Source organism: Salvia hispanica, chromosome 5 (genome assembly GCF_029641045.1).
Source record: "Salvia hispanica isolate PSC_SH4W2 chromosome 5, Shi_PSC_v1, whole genome shotgun sequence".
NCBI classification, from domain to species: Eukaryota; Viridiplantae; Streptophyta; class Magnoliopsida; order Lamiales; family Lamiaceae; genus Salvia; species Salvia hispanica.
In genome coordinates, this window is record NC_142696.1 from 2,032,601 (window position 1) to 2,060,586 (window position 27,986).

General features: G+C 35.8%; 3 protein-coding genes and 1 pseudogene across 3 annotated transcripts; 1 reads left to right on the top strand and 3 right to left on the bottom strand.

Moving 5' to 3' along the window:
- Window positions 1-9,219: 9,219 nt before the first annotated feature.
- LOC148924184 (putative F-box protein At3g10240) lies at window positions 9,220-11,046 on the bottom strand. Its single transcript, XM_089058636.1, has 3 exons — window positions 10,405-11,046; window positions 10,232-10,321; window positions 9,220-9,291 (listed from the first exon to the last, which is right to left on the bottom strand). Exons 1-3 carry the CDS (start codon window positions 11,044-11,046, stop codon window positions 9,220-9,222), a joined length of 804 nt encoding a protein of 267 aa, XP_088914762.1.
- A 2,134-nt stretch (window positions 11,047-13,180) lies between these two features.
- LOC148924185 (DNA sliding clamp PCNA-like) lies at window positions 13,181-15,974 on the top strand (annotated as a pseudogene).
- Window positions 15,975-20,035: 4,061 nt separating this feature from the next.
- Window positions 20,036-20,633, bottom strand: LOC125211359 (uncharacterized). Its single transcript, XM_048111102.2, has 4 exons — window positions 20,454-20,633; window positions 20,363-20,389; window positions 20,238-20,267; window positions 20,036-20,149 (listed from the first exon to the last, which is right to left on the bottom strand). Exons 1-4 carry the CDS (start codon window positions 20,631-20,633, stop codon window positions 20,036-20,038), a joined length of 351 nt encoding a protein of 116 aa, XP_047967059.2.
- A 3,501-nt stretch (window positions 20,634-24,134) lies between these two features.
- On the bottom strand, window positions 24,135-25,310 carry LOC148924186 (putative F-box protein At3g16210). The gene has a single exon (XM_089058295.1). It carries the CDS (start codon window positions 25,308-25,310, stop codon window positions 24,135-24,137), a length of 1,176 nt encoding a protein of 391 aa, XP_088914421.1.
- Between the last annotated feature and the right edge of the window lie 2,676 nt (window positions 25,311-27,986).

Here is a 27,986-nt window from a genome sequence, read left to right on the forward strand (position 1 = left end):
AAAAGGAAGTGAAAAGGGAAAGGAGATAATTTTGAATATGTGAATAATTGAGGTGGAGAAATATAATTGTGGGAGGATTATTATTTATTTTCCTAAGGGATGAGTGAGAAAAATAATAGGAATATTATGTTAAAGGCATGTGGAATTTTCGGCCATTTCTATTTTGGAGAAGAAATATTATTATTCTTGGATTTAATTATTTGTTTGGGATGATTATCCAAATTAAATCCAAAGTCCAAATATTCTAATTCCTACATGAAATTTTCGAAATATATATATTGATTCCTTGGGATTTTCGAAAATCCCATAATATTGAGGAAAGGATTATTTTTATTATTTTATTGATCCCTTATTTATTCTATTCCATGAATAAATATAATTAATGCTGAAATATCCTAGCATATCTACCATATCTTGCCATATCCTAATTAAATTAGGATTTGAATTTAGTCCTTTGTGGAAGAAGTAAATCACGCCACTTCTCCTATTTAATTGGGGAATATTTTATTTTATTCTTGCTCCGTGATATATTATTCTGCTTCGTAAAAGGTCAATATGATCGAGCGCTCAACAGCATGACCCGATACGCCCCCGAACAAGTTGATACGGACGAGAAGCTGTCGGACAAGTTCCGTGAGGGACTAAGGTCCGAAATAAAGATGTCGTTGGCTAGTCGAGGAAGACTCACTTACGCCAAAGCTTTGGCACTCGCGTTGGACATTGAGGCCGCAATGCCTAAGGAGAAAGCTAAGGAGACCGCTACCTCATCGTTACCCCCACCATACTACTCGAGAGAGAAACGGAAGTGGGATGAACATCGAAGTTCGCACGATGGAAAGCGACACCAGTCGAGTCAGCATCGATCCCAGCACGGAGGAGGACAGCTTACGTCTAGCCAGAGAGGAGACTACCGACCTAGAGCACCACAGTGCAATGTGTGCTCTAAGTACCATTTCGGAGAATGCCGATATCAGAATGTAGTCAAGTGCTACACTTGCGGAGGAAACGGTCACTTCTCTAGGGAGTGTCCAAATAACAAGAGAGGATCGGGATCGAGGCAGAACGATCAGGGATCCCGTCAGCCAGCGAGGGCACCGCAAAATGAAGTTGGTGGAAATCGCGATTCATCATCGCGACAACCGCAACCTCAACGCCCTAGACTTCCTCCCCAAGCTAGAGCGTTCGCGTTGGAGCAGAAGAAGCCGAAGAAAGAACAAGATGAACGCGAGAAAGGGAACTTGACAGGTATGGGCGAAATTCTCAACACCCCTGTCGTTGTGTTGTTTGACACGGGTGCGTCGCACTCGTTTATATCTGAACTATGTGTGCATACTTTGAGCTTGCCTACTAGCGAATCTGAACGTAGAATGATGGTGTCCTCACCAGTAGGAGGAATGATAGAAATATCTAGAACGTGCTTGAACGTAGAAATCGTTATTGGAGAACTTAAGATAGTTGCTCATGACTTGCGAGTCATAAAGTTGGAAGATATCGATGTAATCTTGGGAATGGACTGGTTGGCAACGAACCATGCGACGATTCGTTGTAAAGAGAGACAGATATCTCTACAAGCTCCGGGAAGAGAACCCACCGTATACCACGGAATCGCGATGAACCGGCGAACCGCTATCATATCCGCACTTCAGGCGACTGCGATGATAAGAAAAGGGCGAACTGCCTATCTTGTCTACCTCCATGGAGAGGAGAAGAACGAGAAGAGGATGGAAGATGTTGCTGTTGTGAACGAATTTCCCGACGTTTTTCCAGAAGTGTTACCTGGACCACCGCCAGATCGGCAATTGGAGTTCACAATTGATCTTGAACCGGGAGCTGCACCCGTATCCAAGGCACCATATAGAATGGCGCCAAAAGAGTTGGAGGAGTTAAAGATACAACTCCAGGAGCTTATGGACTTAGGTTTCATTAGACCTAGTGTTTCGCCATGGGGCGCACCAGTACTTTTCGTGAAGAAGAAGGACGGATCGATGAGGATGTGCATCGATTATAGGGAGCTAAACAAGTTGACTCTTAAGAACAAGTATCCGTTGCCAAGGATAGATGACTTGTTTGATCAACTTCGAGGAGCAGGAGTCTTTTCAAAGATGGACTTGAGGTCCGGCTATCATCAACTACGAGTTCGAAGAGAGGATATACCGAAGACTGCGTTTCGTACGAGATATGGACACTACGAGTTTGTGGTGATGCCATTTGGCTTAACGAATGCCCCAGCAGTATTCATGGACTTGATGAATCGGATATTCCATCCGTACTTGGATAAATTCGTTCTAGTTTTCATCGATGACGTGCTAGTCTATTCAAAGAACGAGAAGGAGCATGAAGAGCATCTACGGATCGCTTTAGAGACTTTGAGAAACGAGAAGTTATACGCCAAATTCAGCAAGTGTGAATTTTGGCTAAAAGAAGTGAACTTTCTAGGACACATTGTGTCAGCTGAAGGAATTCGAGTGGACCCCGCCAAGGTTGAGGCGGTACAACAGTGGAAGATGCCTTCTACACCAAACGAAATTCGGAGTTTCCTAGGTTTGGCAGGATACTACCGAAGATTTATCGAAGGATTCTCCAAGATAGCGAGACCAATGATGCAACAACTCAAGAAAGGAGTCAAAGTGAATTGGACACCGGAGTGTGAAGCAAGCTTTCAACTCTTGAAGGAGAAGTTGACAACCGCGCCAGTGTTAGCTGTGCCCGAATCTGGAGTGAATTACGTAGTCTATACCGACGCTTCAAAGGTTGGACTAGGGTGTGTTTTGATACAAAATAACAAAGTGATCGCCTACGCGTCGCGACAATTAAGACCACACGAGTTGAACTACCCAACGCACGATTTGGAGTTAGCAGCAGTGGTACATGCCCTAAAGATTTGGAGGCATCATCTCTACGGAGTGAGATGTGAAATCTTTACGGACCACAAGAGCTTAAAGTATTTCTTTGAGCAGAGAGACTTGAATATGCGACAACGAAGATGGCTCGAACTAGTGAAGGATTATGATTGTGGTATCAACTACCACCCCGGCAAAGCAAATGTAGTGGCAGATGCTTTGAGCCGAAGAGATCATTCGCAAATAGCTACCTTGCTAACGAAAGAGGAGAGCTTGATAAGAGAGTTTAGTAAAATGCGATTAGAAGTGATAAGAGCACCCGAAACAGTGGAAGAAAGAATTGCCACTTTGGTGGTTAAACCAGACCTGAAGACGAGAATCGTTGCAGCGCAACGAACGGATACGGAACTCGAGGAGATCCGAGTTGAAGTGAGAACCGGCGAATCCGGAAAATTCAGTGAGGAGTCCGACAACGCCCTCACCTTTGAAGGAAGGTTGTGTGTACCAAACAACGAGGAACTTAAGAATGAGATCATGAGTGAAGCTCATGAAACTCCATACACTGCTCACCCAGGAAGCACAAAGATGTACCAAGACTTGAAAAAGTCCTTTTGGTGGAATGGCATGAAGAGAGATATTGCGGCATTTGTGGAACGTTGCTTAGCCTGCCAACAGGTGAAAGCACTACATCAACGACCGCATGGAAAATTACAACCGCTGGAGATACCCGAGTGGAAATGGGAGCATATCGCCATGGATTTTGTGACGGCCTTGCCAAAGACCCTAAGTGGGAATACCGCAATTTGGGTGATTATAGACCGACTCACCAAGAGTGCGCATTTCATACCAATTCCGGTGACTCATGGATCGAGCAAGTTGGCTCGTATCTACATAAAGGAGATTGTGCGATTGCACGGAATTCCAAAGACAATTACATCCGATCGTGACCCGAAGTTCACATCGAAATTTTGGATTAGTCTACAGCGCGAGTTGGGAACGCAATTGAATTTCAGCACGGCATTTCACCCGCAATCTGACGGGCAATCCGAGAGGACGATTCAAACTCTCGAGGATATGTTAAGAGCCGTAATACTCGACCGCGGTGGAAGTTGGGAGACCGTACTACCGCTAATTGAATTTGCGTACAATAATAGCTTCCAAGCAACAATCAACATGGCCCCTTATGAAGCCTTATATGGAAGAAAATGTAGATCGCCGCTCTACTGGGATGAAGTTGGCGAGCGACGGGTGCTAGGACCCGATGCAGTCGAAGAAATGATTGAAGTCGTTCGACAAATTCGTGCGAGGATAAAGGAAGCTCAGGACAGACAAAAGTCATACGCTGACGTCAGACGGACTGACTTACAATTCCAAATTGGTGATAAAGTCTTTCTTAAAGTGTCCCCATCGAAAGGGATAACACGTTTTGGTGTTAAAGGAAAGTTGAAACCACGATTTATCGGGCCTTATGAGATTCTAGAAGGAATAGGACCCGTAGCCTATCGATTGGCTTTACCGCCAAGTCTTGCAAATGTGCACAACGTCTTTCATGTATCGCAGTTGCGAAAATATGTGTTTGATCCAAAGCATGTGATTCACTACGAGGAAGTCGCGTTGAATTCCGACTTGAGCTATGAAGAGAGACCCCAAATGATCTTGGACCGGAAGGTTCAGAATTTGAGAAATAAATCCATTGCTAGCGTGAAAGTGCTTTGGAGGAACCACGAATATGAAGAAGCCACGTGGGAACTTGAGGACAAGATGAAGGAACTGTACCCGGAACTTTTTCCATGAGCTACCAAATTTCGGGACGAAATTTCTTTTAAGGGTGGTGTAATGTAACGCCCCACTTTTTCGAACCCTAATTTTAGTGACGTGGAAATTTTTGCATTTAATGCCTTAAATGCTATGATATGTGAATTATTTGATGATTGATTAAATTGCATAGTGTCTATGTGACCTAATTGCATATGTGGATATTAATTGAATTGAATAGTCAACTTGTTGAAATGTTGACGTGGCTATTGAATGGTCAAAGATGTGGAAAAATGACGTGGCCGTTGAAAGGTCAATGTGATGAGAAAAGGAATTGAAAAGGGAAAGGAGATAATTTTGAATATGTGAATAATTGAGGTGGAGAAATATAATTGTGGGAGGATTATTATTTATTTTCCTAAGGGATGAGTGAGAAAAATAATAGGAATATTATGTTAAAGGCATGTGGAATTTTCGGCCATTTCTATTTTGGAGAAGAAATATTATTATTCTTGGATTTAATTATTTGTTTGGGATGATTATCCAAATTAAATCCAAAGTCCAAATATTCTAATTCCTACATGGAATTTTCGAAATATATATATTGATTCCTTGGGATTTTTGAAAATCCCATAATATTGAGGAAAGGATTATTTTTATTATTTTATTGATCCCTTATTTATTCTATTCCATGAATAAATATAATTAATGCTGAAATATCCTAGCATATCTACCATATCTTGCCATATCCTAATTAAATTAGGATTTGAATTTAGTCCTTTGTGGAAGAAGTAAATCACGCCACTTCTCCTATTTATTTGGGGAATATTTTATTTTATTCTTGCTCCGTGATATATTATTCTGCTTCGTAAAATATTCAAATTTAAAATCAAAGCTATTAAAATAGCTTGATTTTCGAAATCCCCATAATCCTCAACCATATTCAACGCCAACTACTCTTATATCTCTACCATATCTTCCAAATAATTATTTATTTAATTATATGGATATTATTATTGGAACTCTATAAATAGGAGAAGATCCTAAACCCTAGAAACATAATACCGGCGCCTCCCCCACTCTCTCAATTTCGAAAACTACCTCTCCCCACTCTCTCCATATTTTCTTCAAGTTTCTTCAAGATTTCTTCATCAATTGAGAAGAATTCAAGCCAAATTCAAGAGTTTATTGAAGAATCAAGTCTAGTTCATCGTTTCTACCGTTCGTTTTTGTGAAAAAGGTACTTTAATTATTGATCTCTTCTTCTTCTACCGATTAATCGGTGATTCTTGCATCCACATGCATCTAGAACGAGTGAAAGGGGTTTTTAATCGGTGAATTTTGGGAAAACAAGGATGTGTGTGAATTTGTATATGTGTGTGCGATCGTGTGTGTGTGTGTGCACGCCTCGATCGGCGTGCACATGTGTTGTGTTCGTGTGCATGTGTTGTGTATGTGGAACACTCATATGTGATACGAATTATTGGTGATTTTGGAATGATTATGTGAATGAAAATAGTATGATGATCATACTTTGATTTTGATATTATGATTTTGAAAATAATCGATGGGAAAAAGGGAAAATGAGAGATCATGCATGATTTGAAATCCATGATTGAAACTGATTTGTGATACGCCTAATTTAAAGGTGATACTACGCGCTCTCAGCGTGATAAACGAGGAGAAGAGAAATCTTTCGAGCTAAACCTACGAGGTGGGCTTTCTTTTAAAATAAGGACATTGTCCTAAAATGATATTGATGAGAATGAAAGATGTGTTATCATGCCTTGATTTGTTTTGTCGTGCCTATCCCTCGTGGCTATGCCACTATTGTTATAATCGAATTCGGATCCTTGTAGAGCCGCAAACTCTACTTGGGTTAGTGTACACCAATGTTAGACCGAGAGTCAGCGTACGGGTTGGCCGGTCTAGTGACCTGGATTGCGGCCGCATTCCTTGTCATGTAGAATGAGGATATGGTAAACGTCTATGAGAAAAATGGTTGCGCGACCGTGATATTTGAGAAAGAAAGATATTTTGATGCCTCGGGTCTTTCTAAAGTTAAAACCCCGATGGACATCTGGAAATGGCATGATAACTACTATATTTGTGATAAAACTGTTTTCGGCAATGAGCCCATTGAGTATGATTTATCGTACTCAGCCCTGCATGTGTTTTCCTTATGTGCAGGTTGAGTGGTGACGAGCGGCGGCGGTGTTGAGCGAGGAAATAATAAAGATGAAATGTTGGTACTTAAAGTGTCGTTGTGTCCTCATACATAGCCTCACTTCTTTCTTTGTCGCTTCCGCTACATTTTTATGAAAACTGATGATCTCTTGTTGAGATAAATACTTTTACGGTTGGGGGTATGTTTTGGTTTGTGAATCGTGAGAAACAAGTATTTTTAGGAAAAGTTTGAGAATATTTTTAGGAAACATTGATAAGTTTTTGGTACGATGATCTTTATGAAAATTCTTTTACTAAGGCACTATTTTATCTCTACTTAACTGTTTCTTTAAATGCTCTGGTAAAAATCCCTTTTAAAATGAAACCCTAGTCTTGGATATTCGTTGCTTTTATGTCTACCTAGTTAACGAACGCCGCATTTATTATACCCTAAATGGGCGGGTCGTTACACACAACATCAAATTAAAAACCAAATAACAAAATTACAATAATTAAATTAGTTTTTATTCTAATACCTCTTTTTATAAATGTATTTCGATCTAATACCTTATTGAACTTAATTTTTGATTTCTCAACATTTATGATAGCTTGTTTTCATATTTCAAACAAAATAGGAGTATTAAAATTTTTGCTTGGTTTGATCTATTACAAATTTATCGGAATAACAAATTGAATTAAATAAATATAATATACACATATATTAAATAATAATAATAATATTATTATTAATTTATTAAATTTCAGCACCGGCTAATTTGCATTTCTGGTTTCGTCCATGTAGGCCACCAATCCTTCGAATTTTTGTTGATGGTGAGTTCTTTGCTCGCCACCACCATTTCGAGTCGTTTGAGCTATCAATAAAAGCACTAATGTTACATATTAAACAAGATAACTCATTTCAAATGACTAGTTTGTTATGAAAGAGAGTTCATTTAGTCTATAAACCCTACATCAGTTGCTCTCACAATCGATGTGGAACATTAAATCTGTAACAGAGGCGACCTTTCGGGCCATGCAGACGTGTAGTGTATCTTCCCATTCCGCGATTTAGATAGATTGAATATGGGGTTTAGTAATTGTTACCAGAGGAATCATCTCTAAAGTAATATTGTTCATAAGCAGAAGAGATGGGGAAAGAGCAGATGTTGTGATTGTTGAGGGAAGCATCAGCCACTCTGATGCTGGAGTTTTGGTAGTTGATGGCTTTCACATAGTAGTTTTGAGAGTCGAGAAAGATGGAGGTGAGGTTGTGTTCGCATATTAATATGAGATAGCCGCAGTGGGTGGGGTCGCCCTTGAGGCGGAAAGGGTAGCTGATGTTACGAATAACGCCACATGAAGAAGGAGTGCAGAGAGGATTAGCATAAGAGAAATGAGCTAGTGTTGCAAGGATGAATAAGAGGAGGAGGAGAGTTGTGGACATTGCAGCTTGGAGAGATGAGAATGGCAAATTTTTTGAAATAGGAACATGAAAAGACGTAGACCAGAATAGATTAGTAGAATATGAAATTCATTACAATAAATAATACTATAACGAAAGTGTATATTATTGTTGTAAAAAGATAATTAAAACTGCTATTTAAATCTTATGGAATATATACTTTATCATTAATTAGTTAATTAATTTTGAGATGAAATCCAATCATACGGTGAAGGAGATCTGAGTTAGCAGGAACCATTAACTTGGACAGATTAAGTCAATGATGATCATAGTCTTTTATAGTAGTAGTAGTTAAAGTCAATGAGTCAATGCATTGTGATAGATGGTTGCAGACAAATGAACAAACCTATCCATCACAATTTATAACTCCGCGTTGAAATTTCTTGACGCATTAATTTTCTTTTGTCACTTTAAAATATAAATTCCATTCATCATTCAAAATATTCTATCCCAATGGGCCAATGGCAATATTGAGAAATATCTTTGTAAAATACGGAGTAATACACTAACTAACAGGGCCCAAAAGCATTAATAACCGATACATGACGTCATTAAAGTTTTTATATTTTACGTGCATTTAAATTATACTTTCTCCGTTCCATAGTAATGGAAGCGTTTCTTTTCGGCACGGAGATTAAGAAAAATTGTGTTAAATGAGTTAAATAAAGAGAGAATAAAGTGAAAAATGAAAAAGGTAGAGAGATAAAGAGAGATCTACTTCAAAGGGAAGATCTATCACTTTTGCTTCTATGTTTTCCTTGATGAAGTGACGGTCTACTTCAACATGCTTTGTTCGATCGCGTTGCACTGGATTTTCAGATATACTGATCGCTGCCTTGTTGTCACAAAAAAGTTTGCACGGTTCCTTAGACATCAATCCAAGTTCTGTCATCAACCTTTTCAGCCAGAGGATTTCAGTCAACCCACTCTTAATTCCACGAAACTCCGCTTCGGCACTTGATAGAGCTACCACCTTTTGTTTCTTACTCCGCCAAGTTACAAGATTTCCCCCCACAAAGGTGAAATATCCTGCAGTCGACTTCCGTTCATTTGGGTTTCCAGCCCAATCTGCATCAATGAACCCATGCACTTCCAAGTTCCCATGATTCTCGAACAAAATGGAAACAACTCTATCTCTACTTTTTTGTCTCTCTTACTTTACTCTCTCATCATTAACTCACAAAACAACACTACATAAAATCCCGTGCCGATTCTCAAATGTTGCATTTTAAGTAGGACGGAGGGAGTATTATATTGGGATTTCAAAGGTCATATGTAAATGTTCATAAGAAAATAACGAATACAATTGAACACTAAAATAAGATTTACATTGCAACTTTTTTCACCCATATTCTTTTGCATTTTCAAAAACACGTGCAATTTTGAACTAGTAACGGAATTATAAATGGAGAAAATGAAAGGAACATGAAATAAAGAATGATGTGTAAATAATTTTTAAATTGATATCAATAGAAAGTTTTGGATGAAGGCATTCTAATTGTAAATAAAGATTTACAACAAAGATTAGAAATGTGTAAACTAAAATGAAAATGCAGAAGAATAAATACATAAACACATTACAACCCCTATATAAACTAAATAAAGAAAAACTGTTTATTTAACTAAACAATGAATTAAAAATAGTTAAATAAATGAAAACAGTCCGCATAAGTAAATTACAAGTCTGTGATGAGGATACAAAAAGTACAAACTAAAATGATTTTACATTCTTCATACCAAAGTGTCTTTTGAGTGAGAGAAAACTTGGAGTGAGGAGAATGGAATTAATATTCAAAGAATCATCATCCATTTTACCAAACAAACCAATATTTTTAAGACTTCTCCTCTCTTTAGAGTAGTATAGAAAGTGTTCCTCATTCCATAACATCAACATGTCTCCATTCTGGTACACATTGATAGGCAGAAGACGTTTGTGTAAACCCTGACCATAATGAGGATGATCGATGAGGACACATAATTCGGGTCCTTGCCTGATTTTGACACTTACCTTGCACCAACTTTTCTCAACTAATTCATATTCCTTCTGCCTGATTTTGACACTTACCTTGCACCAACTTTTCTCAACTAATTCATATTCCTTCAGCAACCAGATCACGTGATAATAGTCACTTTTAACTTCTGGTTTGTCATCACAAAAACACAGACAATCTCCTAAAGTACACAACATTCCCTGGTTAACGTTGTTTCTCTTGAGACATTCAATTGGTGGAGAGAAAGTGCTAAAACATTCTGTCTCAAGATCAAAGCAGCAAATGAGGGGATAACACCTTCAACGCGTCTCCATGAAGATCCTGATTCAAGAGTGTATACATGGCATCCGTCGTAGGTAGGGTTGAGATAGACAACCTTATGTTGTCCGCTTATTCTGCTCACTCCAATTCCATAACAATCTTCTCGAGGGCGAGTAAGACGGCCACGAAGCTCAACAAATTCACGGGTGATAGGATTATATACATAAAGATGATCACGAAAAGGATTTTTTAGAAGAAGCAAACCATTGGAAGAACCTTGTATTGTTGATGCTTGGGGGAAATCAAATTTGGTGATTGGATTAATCGGCTTGCGTTCGGGCTTCTCTTCCATTTTGAAAACATTGAACCAATTTGAATTTGTAGACGGTATCGAGACCACAAGGACGGGGGCGGATTTAGAAAGATGGGACTTGTTAAAATAGTGAGTCTCAATGAGATTGAGCCACGGTTTGCAAACACATTTGCAAGTTGCAATGTCTTCAAGAGGGAGTCTCAATAGGATATCGGTGAGGATCTCTAATGGTAGGTATTTGAAGAAATTTTGCTTCATTCTTCGATGAATTGAGCCTTTGGAGATCATATTCTAACTTTAAACCTAAAGAATAAACTATGCATAAGCCGCCTAGTTTACTAAAAACTAACACATTCTTGCAAGTAGTATGAAAAAAAATCAGAGATTAACTGGATAAGCATACCATAGATTACACACCAAAAAAATAAAAGCATACAGTTCACTTTTCCATGAATTATAGTTGTAAGACAACACATGAAATTGTTTCTTTCTGTATAAAGTGCACACCACTTCTCTCCAGGAAATTCACACCACCTCTCTTTTTTTATTACTCTAGAAAATTTCGACTGTCAAATTATTCTCTACACCAATTTCACACTACCTCGAATTTGGACTCTCTTATGGAATTGGGGTGTCCTATTTATAAGATTTATGACTTGCCTTATACTCATACTCGTACTCATGTAAATAGGAGTTATGAATTGCCTTATATATAAAGAGGATTTATGATTTCACAAAGAGATTCCTAATCGCCCAATATAACCATTAATTAATATTGCTCAAAAAAAATTTATTGACTAAAAAACGTTACACAAAAGTAACAATTAAGCTTTTCTATAATTCAAAACCAGAAGTGATTATCATAAAAATTGGATCTTGGAAATAAGTGTAGGCCATATAAGGTAATAAACGAGAGGAGATTACCTTGGAGAAAAAATTCCCTACTCAAGACATACTAAGATGGCATTCCTATATATTTGGTATGTCACACCAATAAATTTTTAACATATGGAAATATAAATTGCCTCAATTCCAATTAGATAAACAAATTATGGAAACACTCTAAATATAACCCAACATTATTAATTATATGGAAAGTTTATGCATATTCCATAGATAATACATGCACCCATTAACATTCATATATGCAATGCTAAAATTGATTCATATAGTATTCATTCAACTAAAGTACAATAATAAAATTAAAATTAGCGTCTACGTACTGCTACCTGTTATATTTTATTTTACTAGAACTATTACTATTTTTAATGTGGAAATAATAATGTTAGAACTAATTACAACTATTACGTAATACTATATTTATTATTGTTTTGAAGAGAGTTTATACACATAATATATATTTTATTATTGTTTGGAAGCGAGCTTTTTATACCTTTTAATTAGAATTATTACTTGTTTTATTTTATTTAAAAATTTTGATTGGGGATCACGATGCCTTATATTATAAGAGTAGTAATTTATTTATTGTTTTATAAATTACTACTCTTATAAAAGTAAGATTACAAGTACAAAGTAAATCATGAATAACAAAAGGCTATCTGTTACGAACTTGAATCCTTCGAGTGGATTCTAATTCCAACAAAATAACTTAATTATGGAAATTTAGAAAACTTGATAAACTAAAGAAAATGAGCTTGATAAACTAATGAAAATGGAAATATACTTTTTTATTCTTCTCTGTTTAATGCCAAAGGATTACAAATATTTATAGAGAACAATATGCAATAACTAATATATTTATAGAGAACAATATGCAATAACTAATTGATGAGAAACGTGCAACATTATGCCACTAAATATACCACTATTTCACATGGAAACTAACTGACTCTAAACCAAAACACGTTGTCTTCAACATTCATGTTTATAGTTAAATTTAAATAATAATATCTATTTTAAAAGAGCATTTTCCTAAATATCCCAAAAACTCCCCTTTATATATTGTATAGATAGATAGATAGATAAATTATGGATTAAAGTTATATTCCACGTATATTTAAAACTGATAAATTAATATATATGGAAAATATCCTAGCATCGAGCCACTCTTATTGATCTCAAATCTACAATATATATTTGTAGATAATATTAGTTGTAGATTATTTTCTTCAATAAGATCTTTATTAAGATAGATTTAATATTGGAATATTATAGTTTGAAATTAATTGTTTCATAATATTTATTGTCAATCTATATATTAGTACATTTTTGTTAACAATTTTCACATAAAGATATTGAATATAATTTTATTTAATTCATTTGTATTCTAAAAATTAATATTTTAACATTATTTTAGTCTGTGCATGCATACTACTATAAAAATCAAGGTTAATTCTTTTAATTCCAACATTACCTCCTCTCTGAAATCAAGATGTTGGAGCTACGGTTGGTGCAGGGGAATGTGTTGAAGAAGGTTGTGGAATCGATCAAGGAGCTTGTAACCGATGCCAAGTTCGACTGCTCCCCCGCCGGTTTCTCAGCTGCAGGCTTTCGACTCCAGCCACTTGGCGCTGGTGGCGCTGCTGCTCCGTTCGGAGGGATTCGACCACTACCGCTGCGACCGAAACATCTCCATGGGGATGAACCTCGACACCGTGGCTAAAATGCGATATCATCACTTTGAAGGCCGACGACGCCACCGACTATGCCACTTTCATGTTCGAAAGCCCCAGTACGTTTCGTTTTATGATAAGTGAAATCCTGTCAAAAATCAAAGATAATTTTGGATCATTAGATTGGATGGTATGGTAGTGATAATAATATTCGAGCTATATTATTAAACTAAAAGCATTACATTATTAGACTATGCAATCTACATTATTCGAGCTACGTTATTTAGGGCTGGGGAAACGGTTCTCGGTTAACCAAGAACCGAACCTTATTTTTTCGGTTCTTGGTTAACCGAGAACCGAAAAAAGAAGGTGAGGGTTCGGTTTCGGTTAGAGAGATTACTCAATTCTCGGTTCTAACCGAGAACCGATAGGTTAGAACCGAATAACCGCTTAATTTTAATATTTAGTTTTATATTTTTTATATATTGATTTTAGAAGAGTAAAAAAGGAAAATTGTAAAACGTTAAAAAGAAAAACCCTACTGTAATCTAGTAAAACTGCCGCTGCTACGCTGCATACCCTTCTCTCTCACTGGAAGTTGCATACCAGAAATCCCTTACCAAATATTTGAGGATTAGTTTATATGCATACATAAGTTTATGATGTTACTTGCTTTTCAAAAAAGCCTTAAACTGTTTGTTTTTTAGTATATTACCCTTTACTTGGTAGCTTTAGGTGATGAACTTCAGATTTTTAACTTGCCTTTCTTCTTGTATTAACCATGCAAACCTTAAAGTATGCAAAACTCGCTTTAGTCCTTGTCCCTAGTTCACACTTTGTAACATTTCCATGAGCTTGAGTTCGGTTCCTTCGGTGGAACCGAAAGATCGAACCGAACGGTTCCTCAACGAACCGAACCGACAAAAGGTTCGGTTCTGGTTCCGAATTTTAGAAAAAATGAGTCTGTTAACCGACTAATCGGTTCGGTTCTAACCAAACCGACCGAATCCCCACCCCTAACGTTATTAGACTACACAATCTACATTATTAGACTAAAACGTGTTACATTATTAGCCGAACTACATTATTAGACTACACATCCTACATTATTCGAGCTACATTATTAGACTACACAATCTATATTATTAGACTAAAACGTGTTATATTATTAACCGAGCTACATTATGTTACGAACCTTCCTTTAGTTTAAATATATTAGGGATTTACATATCTTTTCATATATTTGATTCTTGTTCGTTAAGTTAGGGTAGTAGTTGTAGCATTATAAATAGGATATATTATTATCACTTTATTGATTCAACCAATTAATGAAATTAGTATTTCGCCCGACTTGGCTTGAATCACAAAACTCTAATTATATATTGCTGCCGACGAGATCGAATCTCGCGCTCAGCTCTTTCTCCGTAGATCACCGCCGACCCAAGCACTTGGGCGCCGGATTAATCAACAGATTTCTTGATTTTGTGCTTTACCCGGAGAATCGATTGGTTAAGAGGAAAACCCCTCCTAACACATTATTAGAGTACACATCCTACATTATTAGACTATACATCCTACATTATTAGATGACACATGACATTCATCTAACGGTTACATCACAAGATCCAATGATTGATATTTGCTTTGATTTTTGAAAAAATTTCACTTATTGATCTGATTACATCCATTTCTACCTATTTACTCCCTCCGTCCCACATAATTTTACCCAGTATTCCATTTTGGGGCGTCCCACATAATTTTACACACTTCACTTTTACCATTTTTGGTAGTGGACCTCATATTCCACTAACTCATTCCTACTCACATTTTATTATAAAACTGATACTTTAAAAGTAGGACTCACATCCCACCAACTTTTTCAACTCTCTTTCCATTAAATTTCTTAAAACTCATGCCGGGTTAAAGTGGGTAAAATTATGTGGGACGGAGGGTGTATTATTGATGTGATTTAATCGATTGATGATTTACCCTATGACTTAGATTTGCATATATGAATTGGCACATGTATTAAAATTTAGTCTGGATTTGATATGTATAATAAAATTGTGATGTTTTACAGGACAAGATAAGACCTCAAAATTTGAGATGAAGCTGATGGACATTGAGAGTGAGCATCTAGGAATGCCAGAAGCTGAGTACCATGCTATTGTTCGCATGCCATCAGTTGAGTTCTCTTGGATTTGCAAACATCTTAGTAGCATTGGTGACACAGGTGAATTTGGTGTGTGTTAAGATATGGTGACTTACTGCTACAAGACTCATTCCTACTACCTATGTTTGTTTCTTGCAGTTGTCATCTCTGTTACAAACGAAAACGAAGGTGTGGAGTTCTCATCCACGGGTGATATGGTAACTGCAAATAGTGTATATAAGCACAACACCACTGTTGACGAAGAGGTGAATGTTGAGATGAATGAGCCAGTGTCTCTCAGATTTGCTCTTAGGTATCTCAACTCCTTCACTAAGGCCTCCCCATTGTCTACCACTGTCACTTTAAGTTTGTCCTCGGAGCTTCCATTGGTGGTCGAGTATAAAATTGCAGAGATGTGCTACATACGCTTCTACTTGCCTCCCAAGATTGACGAAGATTGAGGAGTATGATCTGTTCCCGTTCCTTTATAGTTTACTCATTTTTTTCATTCTGACAAGTTCTCGAGTCATTTTCATATATAGTAGGAGTAGTAACTTTTTTTCTCTTTCTTATTTTATTCATTTTTTACTTTATTCTCGTTTCTATTCAATGTCGAATTGCAGAATTGCCTTTAAGTACTAGATGACAAGTGTTCAGTAATATAGATATCCAATAAGCCAACATCCAGGGGAAGTGAAATCAGCAATAAATTTGACTATTAGTTCTCTTACTGCAATTAAAAGATGATTAGAAAGTTGTATACAAATAGCAAATAAAAGAAGACATTGGTTGCTTGCCTGAGACTTCTTGGGAATGGTATATGATTTGCTTTCACATTATGAGGTTAATTTTTGTTTATTTCTCTTCATTGGATTGTAGTATCTGTTATGGTTTGAGAAATAAGCACTTCAATTGCTCTTTTAATGATGTTTGAATTCCGAATAGAGATGTATGCAGTACTCTAGTGTTGTGACAAGAAATTGGGGGACATGTGATCTTTACTTCTTACAATATGTTTGCTTGTTCTCCAATTGTTCTAATGATATCAACAAGCAAAGTTTCCTACTTGATTTACAATATGATTGTTCCTAATGCTTAACAAGTAAGTTGTCCTACTTGACTGATGCCCGAAATTATTCGTTAAAAAGTCATTTAAGGAATTTATCAATGGATGAAACGGTATAATAACTCATTTTTGCTCTCAGATTTACTACTTCCTCCGTTCCATAGTAGTAGAGTCATTTTGCTATTTTGGTACGTTCCATAGTAGTAGAGTCATTTCCCTTTTTGGTAAAAGTCAACACATTTCTTCCCACCTACTTTACTCTCTCTTACTTTATTCTCTCTACATCTCTCTACCTTTTTTCATTTCCTACTTTATTCTTCATTTACTTAACTCACCTAACACAACTTTTTCTTAATCTCCGAAAAGAAATGCCTCTACTACTATGAAACGGAGGGAGTACATTTTTATCATATGTTGGGTCTCACATTATATATCAAATCTGCCAGAAGTGATCCTGTTTTTTTTCTAACTTTAATATGTTCCCATTCATGTTTATGCCGGAATTTACCGAGAAGGGAAAATCCCATTAAATGCTGGCAATGTGTAATTATAAATCTGATGCACATTATGAGTTGTGAAACTCCTAAATATGCCTCATGTTGAGAACCTCAGTATGAATTTTGTCCTTTTAAACTTGAAACGTTCTTATCATTCAGGTCAAGGTTTCTCTCGGAGATGTGGAAAATGGCCACTCCATTGTCCTAACAGCCGGACATGGAAACTGCACTCTTAATTTGAAAGATGAATTTATGCGCAAGAAGGCGGAAAATCATAACCCGAGCTCCTCGAACTTGAGCATCTATAGGCCAACTCTGTCTAGGGGAGTTGTGTTTTTGGGTGGCTTGGTAGTAGTTGGTATTTCAATTTTCTACTTCATCTTCTTCAAGTAACTACGTAAAACAGAGCATTTGAAATACCATGGATAAACAAACTTCAAGAAAAAACAGAGCATGCCTGGGACGAAACGTAAACGAGAAATTTAAACTGAAAACTACTGGATTTACGCTAACTGACCAACTAGAGTGACAGATAGGCAGAAGTGAACCATAATTATGCATTCAACAGGAAGTGAAACTAGATCTAAGTGATTCTAACAACTAACAATTGCGCGAAGCATCCAACAAGCTGGAAAAAAAACTCAACATCACAAGATTCCACTAAAACTTCCACAATAACGAAAACAGAACGATATCCGAAGCTTCAAAGAACAATATCCAAAGCACACATCAAAATAACTAAAACAAGTGAAAATAGTTGTAATTCAATGTCTTAATCGCTGTCAGTATAGTTAGAGTCTGGCCCGCCATACTGTTCATAATCGCATATGTCAAAAATTTGTTCAACAACAATCACATTAGGAGGAAACTCCACCTCACTATACAAAGTCCCCGTCAAATAGATCATTACTCCTTGAAATACTGTGCGAATTCCGTAACGTCCTTCTATCACCTTGAGACATTTCATGTTGGGAAATGGGGAGGAGGAGATTGCTCAAAGGGACCACCATTGAACTCAAGAACCTATCAGTTTCAAACAACCATTACAATATAGTACATATATACATACTGTTGGCTTTATTAGAGTGGACTCTTATTTGGGCTGTGTTATTTGTTAAGCCCGGATGTTGTTAATTAGGCTGAGCCTAATAACTTACCCTCTATCGCCAGATGCTGCCACGTGCCCTCCCTCTTAGATCTTGCTTGGCAGCCGTTGGATGCAGGGTTGTTTGTGATTAGTGAGAGATGGTTATACGTCGTTTCATTATCTCATCTATCATCTCTCTCTCTTCGTTTTGTTCTTCAGAGCATCTCTCTCTACTCTCTCTTCTTCTCAGATGAACTTCCGGCCATCTCTTGGTGATCTTTCATGGTTCTTTGAGTGTTAGATCTGTTGTGAGTGCTGGTGTAAGGCAATCTCTTCGATTGCTTGGTGCTGGAGAAGAACTAGGGTTTGTGAGAACTTGAAGGTCATGTGTGGAGATTTGTCTGTGGAACTTGATCTGGTGTGAAGGGTTTCTCTGGTGGAGGTATTGGTGGTCTGAGGGTTAACTCTATCCAATCCTTTGGTGCTCCCTTGGTCTAGTTCTGGAAGAATAAATCTGTGTTGTTGTGGCGGGTTCTGAGCCAATAATCTTTGATCTATTGTCTCTCTCTTTGTTCTTAGTTAGTTCTGTGAGCTTAGATCCGAGAGGATCCTTCTTGTTATTACTAACTGTTTGATTAAGTGTGCAGATTATGGAGCTAGCAAGGTTGATAGCTTAGATCGGTTCAAGATTTTGTAATAGCTAGGGTTACTTGTTACTGTTCTTAATCTGTAATTCTTTGGCTCGTGATTGTAATATCAGCCGCGTGGGTGAGAGTTTGACTGAGATAAGCGCCCGGGTAGGGAAACCCAATATGACTGCCGGAGGTCGAGCTCCCACAACGTCTTGCAGGAGAGAAACGGTACAGGAAGCGCAAGTGATTGATCGGCATGGACGCTGACGGATTGAACGTTGTGATTGATGGCGTAGAGCACCCATTCCTCCAAGAATTCATCATCAACTTGACTGTATCTAGCCTCGAGTGAGAGGTGGAAGTCGTGGACAGCAGCTGCAGAGTCACGGTGAGAGAGGCAGCGGGAGACCAAGTGAGAGAAGCGGATGGTTAAACCTTTTAAGTCGCAGATGTGGTAGCCGATGCAGCTCAAGTGGTTAAATCTTTGAATGGTCTAAAGATGGAGAGCCAGTGTAGGAAAATTATAATTATATAATGGGATTAAAAAAGTAGTTATGTCAATTGGGACGTGATCATATGATAACTCATATTTATGGTGACCCTGACGGAAAGTATCATTTTATAGAACAGAATATCATTTTATGGATTAAAAGTATCATTTTATGCATGCTGAAAAAATATCATTTTATCGTGTATAAATATCATTTTTAGTAAAAATGATACTTTTGATCCGTAAAATGATAGGATTATTAGGTTATCACATAAATATGAGTTACAAATCTCATAATTAATTGATAACATAATTGCGGAACTATTTCATTCCATGATTACGAAACTACATAATTAAATTGAGAGGGATGTATTCAATTGCTAACTAATTATCAATCCAAAATTGAGACCAAATTTTAATCATTAGATTAGAAGATCTTGTGGTTAATATAATGTCAAGTGTAATATATTTTAAATTTAAATAATTATTAATTAAATTAAAAGGGTATTAATGTCAATTCTTACGTATTAATTATAACTAACTACTTTCTCTCTCCTCAAAATCTTTAAATTTACACAACTCTCTCAATTTAAATTATTTTTGATCAACTTCATAAACTTGTACAAAATGCATGCTCATCTCATACTACTAAATTGTTGAAATATTAGACCACAACCTTCTAGGAAATAAGACGTACTAACATTAATTAAACAAGAAAACAAATATGAAATCACATAAAGCTAACTCACTTTAGCCAAGTTTGAAATCTTTCAAATGATTTGGTGCTTTCCGCTCTCTCTTCGATCTTCGTCCCACAACAATTCCATCTTTCGAGTCATCATCTGTCTTCTTAACTTCATTCACCTATTGAAACAATCACATTCAAATAAATTTCATAATTGAAATGATCATCAATTTTTTTTATTAACTGATACTACATTACATAACATACCTTTGCATTATTAGGTTTAGCTTCCTCCACCTATATTTAAAAGCATTATATTTAGTAAGTTAGTTGACTGAAATGATCATTAGGACACATGATATATATACATAAACTAACATAACATAACATACCTTTGGGTTAGATTTGGCTTCCTCTACCTATTAAAAGCATCATATTTAGTTAGTTTCTTGATAGAAATGATCATGTGAAGATGTAACATACCTTTGCATTACACTCGTCTTTGATCTTGTTGTACAGCCTATCGAGCTCCACCTTTTTGCTCTTCATATTTGCCTCGGCTTCCTCCTTTACGATCTTGAGCTTCTCGAGCTCCTCCTGCATTTCTTGCACCTGTTTCTCCAAATCATAGTTCGCGATCTCTTCTCGGGTGGGGCTTGCCATAGCCATTGAAGAGATTTGTGATGAACGAATTAGTAAAGAAGAGTACTGATTTATAAGAGAACTCTTAAAGAAATAAGTTTGTATTTTCTTGTGTATTTGATCTTGCTCTTCACCTTGTATTTATAGGGATAGTTGAGACTCTTCAAGTACAACAATAAATGGAGTTTGGAACTACAGGGACTCTACAATAATGAATGTACCCTTGGAATTCCACTATCATAAATATTGTGCAATTATATGTTTGTTAGGATTTGATTTAAATTGTGATTTTTTATGTATGGATTTATAATGTTTAGTCACATTTTTATGATTTATTTTATATGGTTGTTAGGACTTTGTTTGATAGTTAGGATTTAATATGATTTATTTCTTTTAGTGTATATTGCATTTTCCGTAACTCAATGAATATATCGAGAGAGCCTTGTATTAAGGATAAACCATGGTGGCTAAAGCTTTGTATGGAATAGGAGTTTGATTTTATTTTATGTTGTATTGAGAGAACACTAAAGCCCCATTTTATAGGGTTGTTACAGCATGGGAAACCTACTAGTTCAAGGAACTACCAACTACATTAGTTATGCATTATTTAGGTGTGCTATAATCAAATGCTAACTAATTCTCAATCCAGAACCCAAAACTTTAATATTATGTTGGAAATTTTCAACATATAAGTATAACTTTCTCAACATAACATGTAAATTTAAATCTCAACACAAAGACATAATTTTATCAACACAAATTTATTGAGAAAGTTTTGTATTTGTTTTGATAATTTTAATACATAATATTGAGATAGTTCTGGGTTTCTGGATTAGAAGGTTGGTTTTATTTTAACGCGACCCTTATTCAGGTAATACAATGTTCTTTATTGTAATACAAATTACCAATGTCTTGGTAATGGCTACTAGCCTTTTGGATGCTCTTTTTGACAGAATGTGTAGAAAGATACTCCCTCTGTTTCACCATAGTTGAGGCGGAACTTTTTGGCACGGAGTTTAAGAAAGGGATGTTGAGTGTGTTGAATAAATAAATAAAATAAGTAAGAGAGAGAAAAAGGTGGAGAGAATAAAGTAGAAAGTGAATAAAGTAGAGAGAAAAAAGTAAGAGAGAGTAAAGTAAGAAAGAGAAATAATTATTATATTTGGAAACGACTCAACTATGAAGAAACTTGCCGAAATGGTAAAATGACTCAACTATGGCGAAACGGAGGGAGTATTAATTAAGAGATTAATAAATAAATATTATTTTCTTATGTTATTGGTATCATAGTTCAAAAGTTCATCACACTTCACACACATAACGTTATATTTTTGGAAGTAAATTTAGGCAAGCTAAGCATGGAAACTTTTGAAAAAGTAGTAGTAGAGCAAAATAAATTACAAAAATAGGCCAAAATTTTCATTGAAAACTAAAAGAATATGTTTGCGCCTCCAATATATCAACTTGAGATTCAAGAAAAGAAAATGTATATTATATTGCCTCTAACTTCACTTTCTTCAGCATCCTACCACCATTTATTGTGAATAAGCCTCTACTAAAAGGGTAATAATAGTACATGAAAAAAGAAGATACCATAAAAATATCGTCGCTTTATCATTTATTTATTTATCCCGAATTCTCTTCTCAATATTTTCATCATGGCTATTTTTTTTCTCCATATTTCATCTCTGCCGATTTCTCTTCATCATATCATACCCACATAGTCGCACCCCTTTAAATCTTTCAATTTCGTGGTTATCTTCATTAACAGGTAAGATTCTTGGTTTCTTGATGATTCACATCAAAAAATTTATGATTTGTTTATTGATTATGTATTTTATGTTATTCTTTCAAAATTATTAATGGAATTTTGTTTCTTCTATTTTTCAATTCAAAATTCACATCAGTAGTCCTTTTTTTTCCCCGTTTTCTACTTTTGATTATGTGATCTGTTTTATATGATTTGAAGTTTTGAGCAGATCTATTTGATGTTTTGTGATCCAAATCATACTTGGTACCTAAATAAGAAAACAGAGAAAATAAATCATTATGTCATTAACTATATAAGCAGATCAACCAAAGATACAATGCTTACATCCCATTACGTCCCTTCTTGATCTGATCGAGTACTCCTATCAGCTTTGGTTCGAGTAGAATTATCTCTATTTTTGCAGATTTTGTCAATGGCTTCCATTTCTGAAAATTATATTAATTTTGTAGTTAATTAATACAGCTGTAGATGATTGTATTATATACTTGAATCAACAGCATACTTTCATTTGGATGTGTCAGTTCACGACTAAACAGTAATCGAACATGCTTAGTTTCCTCATATGTTTTTCATCGGCCCGTTCATAGCCCAAGGTGAATAGGAGTAGCTCCAGAAAAGATGAAATTGTCGCAAATTATGACTGAGTCGTGCATTATAATGGCTATCACGTGTATACACATCGTACCAAATGTAGCAGCAAAGCTCCTTGGATTTTGTTGATTTGAAGATCTATAGTAACATATGTCCACTCAATTTGGACATTGCTTTTCCGATGAATTCGCCTAGTTATGTTCGATTGAATCAGTATTGAGTTGGTTTCGTTCTATATAGTAGTAACATATTGTCTACTCAATTTGAACTTTGTTTTTCTGATGAATTCACCCATATAGTATGTTGTTCTGACAGATTCAGTAGTGAGTTTCTTTGATTTTTTGTTGCTTACCGGTTTCACTCTAGCAGTGGTTAAACGAAGAAAGAGACACAGAAGGAAGCATGTCGAAAACCCCCCATTGATCGTCTTCCTTGCCACTCTTTTTTCTTCTTTTTCTTATATATATATACATATATTTTGGTTTAAGGCTAAAGAGTTTATTCGGTTCTTGGTATATAAGCGCCCCTATTTTGCAGGAAAATCATCATTGTTTATCATCTCTATATCAGAATTATTAAGGTGATTGCAAAATTTAAGGTTGCATGAACATGTCCAAAAATGTTCATGATCTTGTTTTCATATCTTTGTTGATGATCTAAAGATTCTTATCTTGATCAATCTATATTTACTTTACTTATTACTTATAACCAGAGGCTCTCCTAAGTCCTAATTACTATGGTTTAGTAACTATGTTTCAACTGAGTTATCTAGTTAAAGTTAACTAGGATAAATGAAGACAATTATGTTTATCAAGCTTTTCATTGGTATTGAATTGATATGTTACATAACTTATATTCATGAATCACTCCAATTTATAGATATTGTTTTCGATGTGAAAACGGAAGGTATCAACATAAATGGAATCTTCATAAGATTGAACTATATAGATTTCAATGCTATTCTTTTATCAATGATTCTTTATTCCCCTCTTCCGGTCATGATTTTCCAAACATTGTTATCCTTAACCACATGCCATTGTGACACTATTTCGACATTGCTAAACAATAAACAATCAATCAATAATAGTTAAACAAATAAAAATAGTCAACATAAGTAAATTACAAGCCCGCGATGAGGATTAAAAAAAAAGTACTACAAATTAAAATGAAGTCACATTTTGCATACCAAAGCCTCTCTTGAGTGAGAAAAAACTTGGAGTGAGAAGAATAGAATTGATGTACAAACAATCATCATCCATTTCACCAAACGAACCAATTTCTTTAAGACTTCTCTTCTGTTTGGAGTAGTATAAAAAGTGCTCCTTCTTATATAACATCAACATGTCCCCATTACAATAAACTTTGATAGGCTGAAGACGTTTGTGGTAACCATGACCATCATAACGATGATGTCTGAACACACTTATATAAGGTCCTCGTCTGATGTTGGCACGTACCTCGCACCAACCTTTCTCGACTTCTTCATATTCCTTCAACAACCATATCACATTATCGTACTCAAATTCATCTGGTGGATCGTCATCACAAAAACACAGACAATCCCCCAAAGTATATAACATTCCCTTGGGATTAACTTTATCCGCGATGAATTTAAGGGGTATAGGAAATGTGCTGAAACATTCTGTTTCAAGATCAAAGCAACAAACATAAGGAAACTTCTTCCACCCATTTGAAACCAACCAATAGAGATTGCCACTAGCAAATGCACCAACAGAGCTCAAACAACGATCGGAGGAGGGGATGGCAGCTTTAACGCCCCTCCACGTGGATCCAGACTCAAGAGTGTATACATGACATTCGCCGTATTTAGAGTTAAAATAGACAACCTTATGCTGACCACTTATTCTGCTCACTCCAATTCCATAACAATCTTCTCTAGGGCGTGTAAGACGGCCACTAAGCTCAACGAATTCACGGGTGATAGGATTACATACATAAAGATGATTGCGAAATGGATTTTTTAGAAGAAGTAGACCATTGGCAGAACCCTGAATTTTTGTTGCTTGGGGGAAATCAAACATGTTGATTGAAAATTGCTTGTGCTTGTGCTTAAGCTCCTCTTTCAATTTGAAAACATTGAACCAATTTGAATTTGTAGTCAACATTGAGACCACTAGGGCAGGGGAGGATTTAGAAAGATGGGACTTGTTAAAATAGTGAGTCTCAATGAGATTGAGCCATGTTTTGCAAACACATTTGCAAGTTGCAATGTCTTCAAGAGGAAGTCTCAATAGGATATTGGTGACGATCTCTGATGGTAGGTATTTGAAGAAATCTTGCTTCATTCTTCGACGGATTGAGTCTTTGGAGATCATATTCTAACTTTGAACCTAAAGAATAATAAGCATGCCAGAGATTACACACCAAAAAAGTTAAAAGCATACTTTGACTCTCTTTCTTCTCTCATTTTTATTATAAAACTAATACTCCCTCCGTCCCATTGAAGATGACTAACTTTCCTTTTTGGTTTGTCCCAACCAAGATGACCCATTACTAAAAATGGAAACACTTTTATCTCTACTTTATTCCATCTCTCTTCCTTTACTCTTTCCACTTAACCCACAAAATAATCTCGTGCCACCCAAAAAAGGGTTCATCTTCCTTGGGACGGAGGGAGTACTTTAAAAGTAGGACTCATATCCCACCAACTTTTTCAACTCACTTTTCATTATATTTTTTAAAACCCGTGTCGGGTCAAAGTGTGTCAAAATTTGGGGGACGGAGGTAGTAACAAGTACTCCCTCCGTTTCTTCATAGCTGAAGCAGAACTTTTCGGCACGGAGTTTTAGAAATAAATGTTGGGTGTGTTAAATAAATAGATAAAAAAGTAAGAGAGGGGAAAAGGTAGAGAGAATAAAGTAAGTGAATAAAGTAGAAAGAATAAAGTAAGAGAGAGTAAAGTAAGAAAGAGGAAAAAGTTATCATATAAGGAAACGACTCAACTATGAAGAAACTTCCCGAAACGGTAAAATGACTCAACTATAAAGAAACCGAGGGAATATTAAAAAATCAGAGACTATACAGATAAATTACACACCAAAAACATAAAAGCATACAGTTTACTTTTCCATGAATTATAGTGGTAAAAGACAACACATGATATTGTTTCTTTCTGTATGAAACTTTACCGTGATTAAACGTGCAAATCCACACCAACTCTCTCTTTCTTCTCTGCAGCAAATTTCGACTGTCCGTTTGTTCTCCACAGCCAATTCACACCAACTCGAATTTGGGTTCTCCTATGGAATTGGTGTCCTATTACTGATGTAAATATGATTTATGAGAGATTCCTAATCGCGATTTTATTATAGAGTTAATTTTGGTCACAAAAAATTAAATTGGGAGTGGGGTGACTAAAAAATCTTATACCTAATTTAAATAGAAGTACAATTAAGCTTTTGTATAATTCAAAACTAAAAGTCGTTGTCATAAAAATTGGATCTTGGAAATAAGTGTAGGCTAGATATGGTAATAAACTAGAGGAGGGATTACCTTGGGCGAGTTGAATATGGTAAAGAGAGAGCTTGAATTTGGAAAACAACATTCCCAAAAACAACTAATGCTTTTTGCATCAAAATTAGGAAACATCCCAAGTGAGTATTTTTTTTTTTTTTTAAATTTATTGCTTCTCCTTTTCTTAAATTGCAACCACAAAAACAAACTGGGTTCACAAGGTGTAGTACTAATCTAATGAATGTGGCTATATATGTTTATGAAGAACATAGGCATGCTCTGATTACACTCAACTAATAATTTACATATCAACAAAATTAAAATAAGAGGAGTATTTTGCTATATAATAAAAATTGACAGATTATGCAAAAAGATGGTAGTATTTCCCAAATCACAGATTTTTTTACCAACCTTGTGTTTTATTGATAATCACATACCGTATTTCCTCTTATGTAAAAGATGTACCCATTTATGCTATTTTTTGTCTAATTAAAAAAAAATGTATGTAACAAAAATTACAAGTAAGATATAAGACAAAATTGAAAATTAATGAAAACCAGCGTGTAATATTGTTATAGTTTTGTCATGACTCCCTCCATTTCCTAAAAATAAAAACTTAAAAAGCAGCATGATTTTATTATAAAATTGGTAAAATAAGAAAGAGAAAGAGAAAAAATTATGAAAGAAAATGAAAATTAGTGAACTAATGTTGGTGGATTATAAGTCCATTTTTTAAAATTAAACTTTCTATTTTTAGGACACAGACCAAACATAAAAATAATTTCTTTATTTTTTTTAAAATGGGGAGATTATTTTTTAAACTCGTAATGTCGTCAATAGATCCAATGTTGAATCGTTATAGCTCATTAATGATTAACGCATTTTTTTTTTTTTGTTTTTGCTTATGGTTTGACCTATAGAAATTTAAATACGTGTCATTATTTGATGGTTTATTATAACAAGATGTACCCATGATTCCAGCAGCCTAAGCTATTTCTGGATCTTCTTCGATGTCAATTTCGACCAAATGGACGTGCTGGTCGAATTCATCTATGACCTGCCATATCGAGAGGTTATAGCAGTTTAATTTGGTATGCAGAGTGTAATGGGTAGATGAAATTTAAAAAACTTCCATCGTAGTGATATACTCCTAACCTCCCACTCACTCCACTTAATCACATGTTTTTAGGCTTTAATAATACATTTTTAAATTTTTCCAAAACTTCCCTTTTATATATTGTATTGATGTTTATGACTATGCTTCTTGTTAATTTAATAATTTGAGATTCAAATTTTATTCAAGTAGTAGTAAAGTTGCTGTGGTTTGTGAATTTAGAATGTATAAAAGAAATAAAAAAAATCTTTTTTTCATGCTCTTATTTAGAGCATCTCCAATAGCGGCTAGCCCACCGGCTAGCCGATTTTTCGCGCTAGCCGGTCGGCTAGCCGAACTATTGCGGCCGGCGAGCGGCAAATCGGCGAGCGCATCGGCGTGGGCTCGCCGATCGCTCGGCGCTCGCCGATGCGCTAGCCGATCG

Bases quoted from the DNA above. Each gene is read 5' to 3' on its own strand.
- LOC148924186 (XM_089058295.1), bottom strand. From the start codon at position 25,310: ATGATCTCCAAAGACTCAATCCGTCGAAGAATGAAGCAAGATTTCTTC.
- LOC125211359 (XM_048111102.2), bottom strand. From the start codon at position 20,633: ATGGCAAGCCCCACCCGAGAAGAGATCGCGAACTATGATTTGGAGAAA. The intron at 20,268-20,362 runs GTATGTTATGTT...TTTTAAATATAG, and splicing joins AAGCCAAATCTAACCCAAAG to GTGGAGGAAGCTAAACCTAA. The intron at 20,150-20,237 runs GTATGTTATGTA...TTGTTTCAATAG, and splicing joins CTAAACCTAATAATGCAAAG to GTGAATGAAGTTAAGAAGAC.
- LOC148924184 (XM_089058636.1), bottom strand. From the start codon at position 11,046: ATGAAGCAAAATTTCTTCAAATACCTACCATTAGAGATCCTCACCGAT. The intron at 10,322-10,404 runs GTACTTTAGGAG...TGGTTGCTGAAG, and splicing joins CGTTAACCAGGGAATGTTGT to GAATATGAATTAGTTGAGAA. The intron at 9,292-10,231 runs GTAAGTGTCAAA...TCATTGATGCAG, and splicing joins TTGAGAAAAGTTGGTGCAAG to ATTGGGCTGGAAACCCAAAT.